Below are 13,265 nucleotides of genomic sequence, written 5' to 3' on the forward strand. Positions count from 1 at the left end.
CACAGGCGGAAGAAGCTGCTCTGAAGTCTGGTGGTTACAGCAGCAGATACTTCTGTACTGTGTATCTTGCCAGACGTCAGCAGGGTGGACAAGCTGTGGCTGGCGTGGGTACTGTCTTTTAGTATCCTTTGGGCTATAGATCAAGCTACCTCTGCCCTCAGTAGATGTTCCTTTTTTGCTGGTTTTTAGTTTTAACCATTAGTGGCTGTTACATTTCTTGACCCAGACGTCCATCCAGACATTTCATTGTTGGGCTGTGATGTAATTCTTTTGCCTTCCCTTATGATCAGATTGCATATTGGCAATATCAGTTTGACCATATAAAAATAGAAATGATCGACTAAATTTATGTCAATTTTACTATCATTTCATAATCTCAACAATATCTGGATTTGATTAACAAGTGGTGGGTCAGACTGTCAATAGCATTGTGTAAAAAAAAAACAAGGGCAAGGTGCTAGTTAGAAGTCCAGTTTGAGTAATAAATCAATGGGTTTGAAGGCTTGTCAGATACCAAAACACTGTGAGGCAAATTTTACAATCCTGTAGTTATCAAAGCAATCATTTTTATATGTCGAAAAACAGCACAGTTATGCTCTTCATGTTACAAAGTAATTAACCCAGACTGCACGCTTCATGTGTTTAACTGGACAGCACAGGTCACTGTGGGGTGAAAACGTGATCAAACCTTTTTTGCTGGACCACCCTGGCTTTTATCGCTAGAGCCCTCTATATGGAAAAGCCCAGATGTATCATTTCAGTGGTTCTTTTTTGTTTGTTTGTGGAATTATTAACCTGTTTGAATCAGTTATAGATATATGTGATTATAGCAATGCTTCAGAGTAAATCTGTACACTTCAAAAGGAGGGCATCACCTCCTTAATGCATTTCCCCTCTTGGTAATGTAGCAGTTACATAGTCTGTTACTAGCATACAGCTTACTTAATAACCGCATGTTAGGTTACAACGCAGGGGGTATTGTGATTCAGCTCAAGTTAAGGTCACAATGTAACAAGTTCAAACGATGATTCATTCTACCCTGTAATTTTACAGAAGATCGACTTCTTCAGTTGACTCTATAGGAAAGAGTTGACCCTTGTCTTCACAGATGAACATTATCAGTTTACTGCATGAATGCCTCGGTCTCTTTAGGCCCTGTTGTTGTGGCGAAGGCGGTGGTGTGCTCACAGTTTCCATGTGTCTGTGTGTGGGAGTGTAGAGGAACAAACAGCTGTTTCTTTATTCATATTAGAGCCCGACTAATATGGGATTTTTAAGACTGATACTGATACGGATTTTATTGCCGCCCATATAGTGAACTTTTGCTCACAGATATGATTCTGCAAAGGCGCTCAGAAGGCTCTTAAACAAATAACTTAAGTATACATGTTGAATAATTTAACATTGTCAATGAATTTTTGTTGATATTGCTGAGTGCTGCTTGCCACAGTAATGTAAAACTCAGCACACTCTGCTGGATAAACTTTGCAGTGACTCTTATATATTATCACAAGCATTTTTTTCTGTATTATGTACCAGAAAAAAAACTGTTTTCATATCGGATAACATATATGGTAATACCAGTATAGGTCTATTATAGGCCAATATCAGCCCATAATATCGGCTGGCCGATATATCCGTCGGGCTCTAATTCATATCTCCCTCTGTGCCCATCTACTGCTCTGATGGGGAATGAGGATGGTCCCCATTATAATGTCTTACTATAGCAATAATTCAGAGTAGTAAATACCATGGTATGATGTTGGTTTAATCAAAATTACTGAATATTGTAGCGGGATTGTTTTTTAAGGGAGATTGCGCTGGGGAATAGCAGAAAAGCCTGAAAAATAAATAGCTTCCTTGACCAAAAGTAAATTTCCTGCTCCTACTCCTTAATGTTGTCCAGTTATGATGATTGCTGTGTGTAATCTTCAATCAATTTCTAATTTCAAGTAAATTCATTTACATTCATTTCTGCTAATATTTTTATTAGTTTATTCAAGTTTAGCTGTGATTATATTTCAGTGAACTGAAACTTTGAGAAAAACCTTAGTGATCAATCTTGTTTGCTTTGCCATTTTCTCATCATACATAATAGACCAACACAATTCGTAATGGAGATCTTTGTTTTCACTTCAGATTAGAACTGACATGCCAGTGCATTTTTAAGGAGCTGTTTGAAAAAATTGTCTGACAGTAATTATAATTAATCAGCAGCATGAGTTATGGATGGAATACAAAACCTTTCTTTACTACCAAAGGCAGTGTTTACATTTTGCAGTGAATAGAATAGCAGGATATCCTATTCCAAAGTTTGGAATGGGTAACTAAAAATTATTAATTTTGTCTCACACCTTCAATGTTATGAAAATACAGCATCACAAGTACACCCAACAAAATAAGTAAGCCTGCAGAGGGCGACTAAAAATTGTTATTGGTTGCACCTGTGCACCTGATATATTTTATTTTAAAGTTAGTTCAAATTCCTCAATAGAACCTGCAAATGTAAAAAGACATTTTATAGCTCTAATATTTTGTAAGGACCGAGGAAGTGCTTGAGTTTGATGTATTTAATTGGGTTTGTCAAGCACTTTGCACATTAGAACTTTTTAAATAATTAAAGCTGTGATTTAAAGAAAGAAAAACATTTATTGGCACCTTTATTCCTGTTCACAATAATTTACATAACTTTTTAAGAAATTACCAATGTGTGGTGTTGGGAGCTGAAAAAAAGGTAATGCTTAAAATATGTTATTGGGTGCACCTAAATGAAAAACAGGGTGTCTTCAGGGTCTGATAAAGTCTTAAAAGACTTCAAATCCAATAATCTGATTCTAGGCCTAAAAAACAAAACCAACGTGTAACCAATACCATTGTCCCTCCTACTCTTTTTGGCAGTATGGACGTGCAATAGGTCTTAACTTGCATTCATAATGGTCTTAAAGGGCTTAAAATCTTACATTTAACCTGTTGAAACTTGCAGAAACCCTGGAAAAAGTGAACCAGTGCTACCAATGTAAAACGTTTGGAGCTCCGCCTCTGCCTTATTTTGTTTCAAAGATGTTTGAGATAATGACATCAGTTAAGCCTCCCACTTAATTCAATTTAACTCTTTGTTTTGCTTTTTCTCTTTCACCAGACTTTGGCATTCAACCACTTAAAAGCCATATAGTAAGATGGATACATGGTTTTTACAGGCGTAATAAGGCTTAGTATTTTCGTATTGTATGGCTGGTGGATTATTATTAAATACTGCTGGTAATTGTCTCTTTGTATATTCACATTTTTACAGAATTCTCAGATATAGTTCTCAGAAACATTGGACTTCGTGCAGTTTAGCAGGAATTTAACTCTTTAATATGTTGCACATCTTGCATCTTATATGCAGTTGTCCCATATGTTTCATGCTACGTGAATGACAAAGGATTTTGTTAACCTCATAGGCTGACCAAAGGCTGGTGGTGTCAGTCTCATCTTGAAAATGTAACTCGACCCCTCTGCTCAGAGCTTTTCTATTAGGGCTTTTAGTTGAAAACACTTGGCTTCTTTCTTTGAACTTCATAGCTCTTACATAAATATAGCACATACTCATCATTGCGTAGGCCTGGACAGTGAACTGCATGTTATTGCTTGCCATTAACATACTCTTTCTCTTTTTTTCCTTCTCTCTCTACAACATTCCCTCTCTTCCTCTCCATGTCCCTCTGTCTCTCTGATTTAGGGTCCTCCTGGTCCCCCCGGTTTACCTGGTCCTCCAGGAAAAAGAGGCTCTCGGGTAAGTAACCTGCGCAAAGATGATGGTACACAGAGGGCATGCTGTAAAGTTGATGTAATTTGTTGGTCAGAAGGAGCATTTTGACTATCTCACTGTGTGTAATAGTGGGATACAATTAAGAATAAGGGAAGGGAATTATCATATTTTGTTATGCCAGTCAGCAGGCACTGGCATATGTGTTTTGGCTGTTTTTACCATAACGAGCCAGCTGCAACAGTTGGAAAAAAGGTGCTGACAGACATGTTCGTGGTTAGCTTGATTAAACTCAGGAACAAGTCTTGCTTTGTACAGGCTCATGACAATTATAAGTTCGCTTTGAGGATGCATGCAACATTGTTTACTTGTCAGCACCTTTGGAGCATCAAGGTTGAGTGACCAAACTGTTCCAGATGCAACCAGCAGCAGCGTCTGCGGCACAAGCTGTGTTTCCACTCTGATCTTGAGGCTACACTGTATGCGACTGCCAAGGTTGTCATGATGCAATGCTGCGACCATGCCACAGGCCCTGGGGGCATCTTTAAACAGAACAAGACACATTTTACTAAATGGATGTGGTATGTGTTAGAGGGAACGTGTATAAATAGTTCCCTCTTAGTCTTTGCAGAAGCTGTACACTGCAGAGCAACATAATCATGGCTAATTTAACTCAGGGAATGTAAATATCTACAGTGTGTCAGTGTTTACGGAAGACAAGATGCAATAAAATGAATCCTTAATTATCTCTAGAGAGTTTTGAACACTCGCTTTTGAACCACATCAGACAATAGGTCTCATCAGACAATGGCTCTGGTGCATCAATGGACGGCCATGACCCTGTCTCCGGGTCACTGCTTTCCCTTCCTTGGGCCACTTTTGATAGGTAGTGACCACTGCAGACCAGGAACACCCCACAAGAGCTGCACTGACAGCTGCCATGATAACCATAATCCGTGCATTTTTCCTTTTGCTTCATTTCCCTCATAGCGCGGATTCATAGCAAAAACAGCCCTGCGTTAAAGCAGTGCAGGGGGCTGTGTTGGCCGGGGTGTGTTGTTTATGGGACCATTGAGACAGTGAAAGGCCATCTAGGAAGTTGGGGTAAAAAGTTGAGCCAAGTGCAAAATATTTGGTCAGATAACCCAGTGTTGTTTTGCTGGGTCAGTGGACTGGTTCCATTCAAACTAGTGACAGTGTTTCTTCATGGTACTTTTCAAGTCAGCCTCAGTGTGGCCTAAGTTCTGCTGTATTTTAACAGAGAGCACAGTGGGCAGACAAGAATGCAGATAGACAGGAAGACAGGCTGGTTGAAAGTATAACATGTCTCCTAGTAAAAGGCTTGGAAAGCACATAGCCGCCATAGAGCATAATCTTAACCCCGTAAGCTAAGTCATAAAGTGGAGACAGAGAGAGGCTTGGAATCATTATGTGGTGGCAAGCTGAGGGCAATGCTGGATGCTGTGGTTGCGTCTCTACAATCTCATCACAGAGCAGCAGACTTATTTTGCTGCCTCGAATTATTAACGTTATCAAACTATGAGCCTATGAATCAGGGGATACCATTTGGTGTGGGCTTTTTATCGTGGAAACAGACCAATTTACTTAATTAACTATAACAATCTACCAGGCACTGGAAAGTAAATCAGTAAGTATCAGTGTAATCAGTATAAGTAAGTATTTTTTAATGAAGGAAAAGGCTGTAGTAATGTTTTGTATTGCTGTTTTTGCAATAAAATAAGCTTTTTACTGTAGAGCATTTCTAGGCCAAATACATATCATACCACAGTCATTTCATACAATTTGGTGAATTTTGTCTTTAAGGCAGTGCCTAAGTAAAATCTTGTATAAGTTGAAATTCAAGACTCTTTTACCACACTCACTCTTGCAATATTTAATAAGAGTTATATTATTTCATTGTCTATGGGCAGCATGCTCTTGTGGAATTCAGGCTCAGATTACTGCCATTTAAAATGAAAGTGAGAAAGAGAGAGGGAGATCCTTCTTTCTGGCTCTTGGCTGGCCTGCAAGCAGCAGGGTTACAGATGTGCAGGAATGTAGTGTATTCTTGTGTGGGTGTGTATGACTGTGTGCATTTTTGTCGGCATAAGTGTGCATGTGTGGTTGGGAAATCATTGCATACCTGTGATGTTCAAGGAATGAAATCTCGTTGGTGCACTGCGAACAAACGTGATATAATAAAAATATGTACTGTATGTTTATTTTAAGCATCTATGGTATGTGCAATTCGGAGAAAACATTTGGTTACCAGGGTGACCCCAGTTCTCTGATATCTCACTATGGGACGCACCCTCTGGCATGACCAATCACAGAAGCTCCACTAGTCTGTCAGTGGGCAGACCAATCATCTGAATTACACAAGTTGACCCGGCTCCCTTCATAACCGCCTGTGGCCCCAAAACGCTTTATTCTCAAATATGTCTTCCACGTGCCCTAACACATGCAGGTAGGACAGTGCTGTGCCATAACCAAATGTTCTATTTTGAACCTTGTTCGGTACCTCACTATGCCCACTCCTGAACTGCATGCTCCGAAGCCCATATCACCTCGACCTAGGAAGGTTTACACACTCCCACGATGAGCCCACACTAAGAACTTGCTGCCAATGAAGGCGGCGCCATGTCAAGGCAGTAAAATCGAATAAATGTGTGTGAGGATGCCCAGCTTGCAGTTATCACTCACAGAAAAGCGCTTGCGTGCCAAGCCCAGAGAGCCAGTCACTCGGATGTGGGTGATAAATCTGACTGCGACATTAAGTCCCTGCGCAACACCAGCAGTCATCGGAATTAAAGACAGGTGCTGCTTTCTCACTCTAAGCAGTAGCAGGGGGCTATGAGGGTGAGCGGGGGGGCATCTAAAGCAGCATGTTAAACCATGGATGACTTAGTGGTGCATCTGTATGTTTTTGCACAATGCAAAGAGATCTCTCTCACAATGAAGCACTTTGGGAGTGCTTTTCTCTCTCTTGAGAGAAAGTCCGCTTCACTGTTTAACAAACAGAGAACAAGCATTGTGCGTATTGCCAGCAGGACCCTGGTGCTCCACATTAAGTCTGTGGGCCAGTTGGTTTAACTCTACAGAGCGACAGAGAGTTTCCGTACTTCCCATACTCAGATACTGAGTGAGGTTTGAAAGAGAACTATGGTCGCTGCAGAGAATTAAACTGACTTATGACGCATCTTAAATATTGAGCTACTGTTGTCGACATTGCACAGTATGGCCAGAGACTACGTGTTTGCATGTACATGGTGGCTGCCTCGCGTATCCTGCATCCATTTGAACGGTTGTGCATTAATTAATAATTAATGGCACAAACGCACGGTTAAAAAAGCATGTATTTTTCCAGCTTAATTTAATGTTGTGCTCTCTCTCTGTCTGCCTCTGTTCCAGGGTCCCACCGGTCCACATGGAAACCCAGGACAGCCTGGACCACCTGGGCCCAAGGTGAGCCTTCTCCCATCGTAGGTAGAGTGCCAAACAGGGTTCTGGTTAGTATCTGTAGGTGTGGACGAGCTTGTTGAGTTTCCTTAGAGCTAGAACCAGCTCCACAGAGCACCAGACATAGACCAAGGTCGGTCAATGTCGTTATTTTCTCCCACACTTTTTACTTTTTGTCAGTGACAGTAAAAGAAGATTTTTAATATGGGAAAGCGTGCCAGAAAGCGCTGAAGAGACTCGACACAGCAAAAGTGCTGTCTGAAACACAATGCTATCAGTATCCCTAAGTTCACAGACCTGGATTATAATACCACACAGGAGAAAGTCACGTAGTCTCCACCTCACTCGCTCTGGAAAAACTCCCGACTGGACACACCAGCAGTCACATAGTAGAAAAAGCTGACTGGTTCACTAATTATCCCAATTTGCCACAGCTTTGGTGTTTGTGTCCCGCGGCTCCCCGGTGTTTCGGTTTAACGAGTGACCCTGTTAACTGGCGACTTTCAGCCCAATATGTTAACTAAGTGGCAACTTTTTACAAATGAAAGTCGCCTGTTAACAGGGTCATAGACCCAGGAGGCCGGAGGAGGGAAAGTGCAGATGATTATCACAAGTAGGTACTGAGATGAAACATTATCCCACTGTACCTTTTACAAAGTAATTAGCAAAAACAGCTAAATTGGCGATTAATAGTTGAACCAGCCTAGATCACCGCAAGGGAAATTCCTTTACTGTGACAGCCCTAGGTTTCTCAAGCATATCGTGATGGATGAGGCTCGTGGGAACTAAGACATTCAAAATTAGAAATTATTACAAAACTGACAACTCACACATTAAAATCAACAGAACCATCATAGTTTATTTTACCATCATAGTAAAAATCCTCATATTTCACCCTGATTGACCTGGGAAGAGAAGGCAGCTTTTTATGCCATTTCTAATGTGATAAATTGAGATTTCATAAATTAGACTTTAAAAGACAGCTGAGGAAATAGATTTTTGCAATAATGCATGGAAAATGTCATGGTCAAGTATTCCTTTAATATAGTGCTCGTGTGTACTGCTGAAACAAAGGATTTTGTTATGAAATTCAAGAGAATCAGATTAAGTCCAGTCACAGGGAACACTTTGGACTTTAACCAGACAGATGATTATATATTGTGGCAGGCTTCACCCAAAGTTAAAGTCTTCGAAGTCATGTACTCTCTTATCCCTATAATTTCCTGTCAGATAAGTGGTAATAAATGTGATCGCATCATTATTTATAATGGCACAGTTGGTCGGAATTGAGAGTCATTATTGCACAGTAACATTAAGATTTCAAAGAAAGGGGTGACAAGCCTGGCCTCTCTCTACTGCCAGAGGAAGTTTACTGTCATTGTGCAGACCGGCCTGCCAATCACCAGCAAGAGACGGAACTGAGAGCACAGCTCATTACTGCAAGATATCAAAGAATCATGTTATCTAGCTTGGAGCCAAGTCTTTGACTCCTTTCTGATCAATGTGTCATTTGTAACCGAGCCATCTCCTCTTCTGGGTGGGCAAAACACCAGTCTGTGTATAGTCATATTGTTGTCTTCCTCCACACGCTGTTTCTTCACTGTTTTGTGAAACCTTTATACCTCTTCCCATTGCATATTTTAACACAATTGTACCAATAAACCAGTAAAGAGTTCAAAAAACCAAAACTAACTTGATGTCAGAAGAACAAAATGACGAGACATTTCACAAAGGTTGTCTAAATCTCCTCCTCCTCCTAAGTCCTCTAATTCCCAAAGAAAAGGAAACCAGACAAATTGTGGGCTGTCAAAAATGAATCTATGTATATTCTCCATGAAAAAACATCAAAGACAATGTGAAAACAGTTGGCTAATGCTCGCGGACAAATCAGGATCTGTTGCTCACTTATGTTGCACATGTGTGTTTGTGGGTCGGGTGCAGAGTAGTGTATATGTGTGTGAAAATTACCTGCATTTGTTGTAATGAGTATATCATTTTACATTTAATATTGACATAAAAACTAATGTTTAAAAGTACAATGTATATTCTAACACCCAAACATGTCATGTGTTAGTCATGTAAAAAGTGCGTAGCCCTCTGAATTTGTCAGTTTGTAAACCTCTTGAGGAGACCACTGCAGCTCATGTTGCTTGCCCTACAGGACACTATTGTAGTGATGTCACCAGGTCATTGAATTGTCCTTTACATTATGTAAACTCACAAAAGTTAATCTGCTGTTGTTGGCAAATGGCATCAATTAGAGCAGAGTTTGATGTGTTGTTCCCTAAGGAGCAAATCTCTGCTGCTTAGACTGTGTGCAAGTGGGATTAAACCAGACTCAGCCAGATGTAGGCAATCGTGATAATAATGAGGCAGTGTAACAGCGTAGCAGGAAAGACTGGAGGAGACATGGGTGGTTGTTGGCCTAAATTACATATTTCTCAGCCTAGATAGATCGTTGTTCCCCTCGTTTTCACCGCAGGGCATAATCGTGCTAGTCCCGGCTCATTAGCCATAACACTGACTTGATATATGGGAAAGAAAGAAAGAAAGAAAGAAAGAAAATCTCTGGTAAGCTTTACTCAGCATGAGACCAGATGTAAAGAATACATTGGTACAACTGAGCAAGGATGTGGGCAGCTCCATGCAGATGGTTGTGGTGACTGTGGTCCCGACTGGCTACCGCAGAGTGGCTACATACACCATGCAGCCAGTGGGGGAACAGTCATGCTATGGGAGCAGAAACAAAGGATAAGTGGATGTTCCAGCCTTCCCGTCCTTTGTCTTTTGATGTGAATGTTTAAGCTTGAAAGTGGAGAGCTCATCACTTGAATCTCCGTTACTAGTGTTTTCATGAATTACAATATGTTTACCTCCCTCACCCCACACACAAAAAGAGAGGAATGTTCTGTTTTCCTCTTTGATTAGAACAGCACAGGGAGATAGATGGATTTGTTCTGTGTCACCTCTGACCTTGCTGGGACACTGTGCACATTTGGCTTTGGGCCTCTGATTGGTTATTATGAAATATCGGGCCTCCGTGTACACATGTGAAACCAAAATCGGTGTATCTAATACCACAGTGGCCTGTTGGTGAGTCATTCTCACACCCCCAACCTCTTTGTGGAGGCGGGATAGGGATTGAGAGACTCTTTGTCTCTTTGTCTCAGGGAAAATATCTCCTCTTGAAATGTGTTTGGTTTCTAGGACATATACAGAGGAATATAGTCCCTGACGCTAAGCGTAGTTGACATGTGTTTTAAGCATGGTCTGAAATGTTATGACGATGTGCTTGCAGGACTTAAAAGAGCCTTTCAAACTGCTTCATGCACTGCTGACTATTTTTTTCAAACAGACAGGAACCATGGTTTTATGCTGTGGTAGAATTTGTGCTCTCCCACCCCCAAGCTTTTCTATGGCTCACTGGGTGTCAGTCAAAACTGTGGAAATATAATGCTCATAATCCAAGGAGGTAATACCTGTTTGGAACAAGTATTGACAGCTATTGAGGAAAATGTGCGTATCTAAGGTGTCAAACAATAGCTTGGCACCTCACACCAGAACCAGCGGAACATCTTAGATAATATAGTTTACACACACAAGTCTGTGCAACACCTCATCACATATACACACACCACATCTTCAATCAGATGGATTGATGCTGGTGTGATGTTGTTATTTCTTCTCATTTGTGTCCCTGATGAGCGCAGTTTTTTAAATGTGCAGAAAGATGTATTTTCTTGGGTGATTCCTATTCCCCACTGGAACAGCTAACCGTTCAATAATACCCAAGCATGAAATCTGGAGTGTCAACAGCAACAAGTCGGATAATCAGATTAAATAGTTGTGCTGAAATGATGTCTCTTAATACTGCTGCTTTGACATTCCGTAACACCTCTGTAGATGCAGAACTATCTGGAAGGATTTTTGAGTTTAAACTTTATTTTTAGATTTATATAAAAAAATAAAAGTGATTTTTGACCTTACATTAGTTTTGGAAGAAATATTCTGAGAACACTGGCTGTTGAAATGTAATATTGATGTTCAGTGGAAATACACTTAGCATCAGCTCCGTTCTGGCAGACTCTTTGACATATTCTTCGCCTTGTGGGAATTACACATGTGGTCTGGGATGACACAAACTGAGTGAGGTCCGGATCCTCAGAAGCATCTGTACTTAATTGCTAAATGTCTTGCTTGGTCACTATACAGAATTGTGGATGCCAAAGATACAATGATTTCTACATGATTTCTTTATATATAAATAATGAATCACAATAAGTTGTAGGTTTTAAACTAAAACAACTGAAGTTCTTGAACTATGTAAACTGAAGAAGAAGAACATGTACAAGATGTCCTGTTGATTAATCTATCTAGACATAATAATTATTTATTAGTTTATATTTTGTAATAATAATGTGAATCTGCAAAGTATCCAGTAACTAGATAGGATTAAACATTTTAATAGGAGTATAGTATAAAGTAAGCAGCATAAAATGGAAATACCCAAGTAAAGTACAATTAGCACAAATCTGTACTTACTTACAGCACTTAAGTAGTAGTTAGCAAGTAAAAATCCTTACAGGTACTCAGAGTCCGGTACTCTTTTCCAGTGTCTTTTACTGTTTTTACAGAACACACAAGTCCCTCTTTGAAGCCTGTTGTGTCTGATTTACAAACTATTGGAACTGTTGTAACCATAGACTGTAGAAAGATAGGAATGTAACGTTTTTGACTTTGGCATTTTCATAACTTTTATGACCAATGCCATTTTGTCAGTTGTTTGGAGCCACGCTATCTTAATTTGAACAGCATGTGTAGTATTCACCACAGCTAGCCACATAACTGTGCTTACATCATGGAAGAACACTTTGTATTTTTAGAAGGGTACAGTACAGTTGATTTTTGTTAGAGGGGGCTACCATTATAGGAATTGGATCGTAAGCCATGTCTACACTGGCTTATTAGATAAAGTAACCATATCATCATATCATCACATTGATATTGTGACATTATCAAAGCAAATTCACTGCATTATTATAATGCATCACTGGGTTTGGTTTGGTGACAGATCTGGTTTACTTAATGGTTTAAAAAGAAGAACATCTGTTTTGCAACAGGAAATAATGAGTTTTTGGGTAAAGCAGTCTCGGCTTTTTAAAAAGAGAAAACATCAAACAAATTCATCCTACTTACTTAACTTACTTACTCAAGTTTTTTTGTGTAGCCACGGTTTCATTTCAGACTTAGCCTTTTTATGTGCAGGATATTCACGGCTGTATTCTGTAAAACTAGTACTGCCAGTAAGTGAAAGATTGGAAATAAATGCTTACGGTGCCCTTACCCTTCGACCTTATTTCTATTCTAGGGTTCAAAGGGAGACCCCGGGCTCTCTCCAGGCCAGGCTCCACCAGGAGAAAAGGTACGAAATCTGCCACCATCTCTGTGTCAGGCTCCAACTCCCTTTGTGTGTCTCTCGCTTCTGTTCCCCCATGATTGTCACACAACCTTTACTCCTTTAACAGTAATTCTAGTTTGGAGACTTATTATCTCACAGCGTCAGTCCTCACTTAGACCTCTCTTAGTCTCTGCTCACTGACTGCTTTCTTCTCTGCTCTCAATATCATTTAGTAGTGAGCAAAATAGACAGTATGACAGTTTAGAATGAGTAATAAAAATTCTTAACGAATAATGAGCCAATAACAACTCAACGCTTTCTAATTTGTTAATGATGAAAAGATTTTTAAATTTAATTTAGTAAAATGTTTTCTGTATATATTTGTCAGACTGCTTGATTGTTGAAGTTGAGGGTCTGGTTTTCCTCATCCTATTTAATTCATTCAGCAATTTCCTTCAAACCCCTTTCTGACTCATTTTATTTTATTGATTTGTCTGGCGTCACCACAGCTGGTCTCTCTTACTCTCTACTCTTGCTCCATCCTTGTCTTTCTTTCTTCCAAACATCATCCCAATAATGACTTTCCTGAGCAGCACTGCTCAGTGTCTTGAACTAATTAAGCTCAAAAAAGTATCTTCCTCCCTTCAAGTTTTAATGCTC

General features: G+C 39.9%; 1 protein-coding gene across 1 annotated transcript in view; it reads left to right on the forward strand.

Moving 5' to 3' along the window:
- LOC118321609 (collagen alpha-1(XXIV) chain) overlaps positions 1 to 13,265 on the forward strand; it is an 87,389-nt gene that overhangs the window by 15,654 nt on the left and 58,470 nt on the right. Inside the window, exons 4-6 of the mRNA XM_035653003.1 lie at positions 3,722 to 3,775; positions 7,160 to 7,213; positions 12,576 to 12,629. Of these exons, the coding sequence (XP_035508896.1) occupies positions 3,722 to 3,775; positions 7,160 to 7,213; positions 12,576 to 12,629 (162 nt within the window). The remainder of the gene's footprint in view (positions 1 to 3,721; positions 3,776 to 7,159; positions 7,214 to 12,575; positions 12,630 to 13,265) is intronic.

The sequence above is a fragment of the Morone saxatilis genome, unplaced genomic scaffold (assembly GCF_004916995.1).
Source record: "Morone saxatilis isolate NCDOM2014 unplaced genomic scaffold, NCSU_SB_2.0 Contig12, whole genome shotgun sequence".
NCBI lineage: Eukaryota > Metazoa > Chordata > Actinopteri > Moronidae > Morone > Morone saxatilis.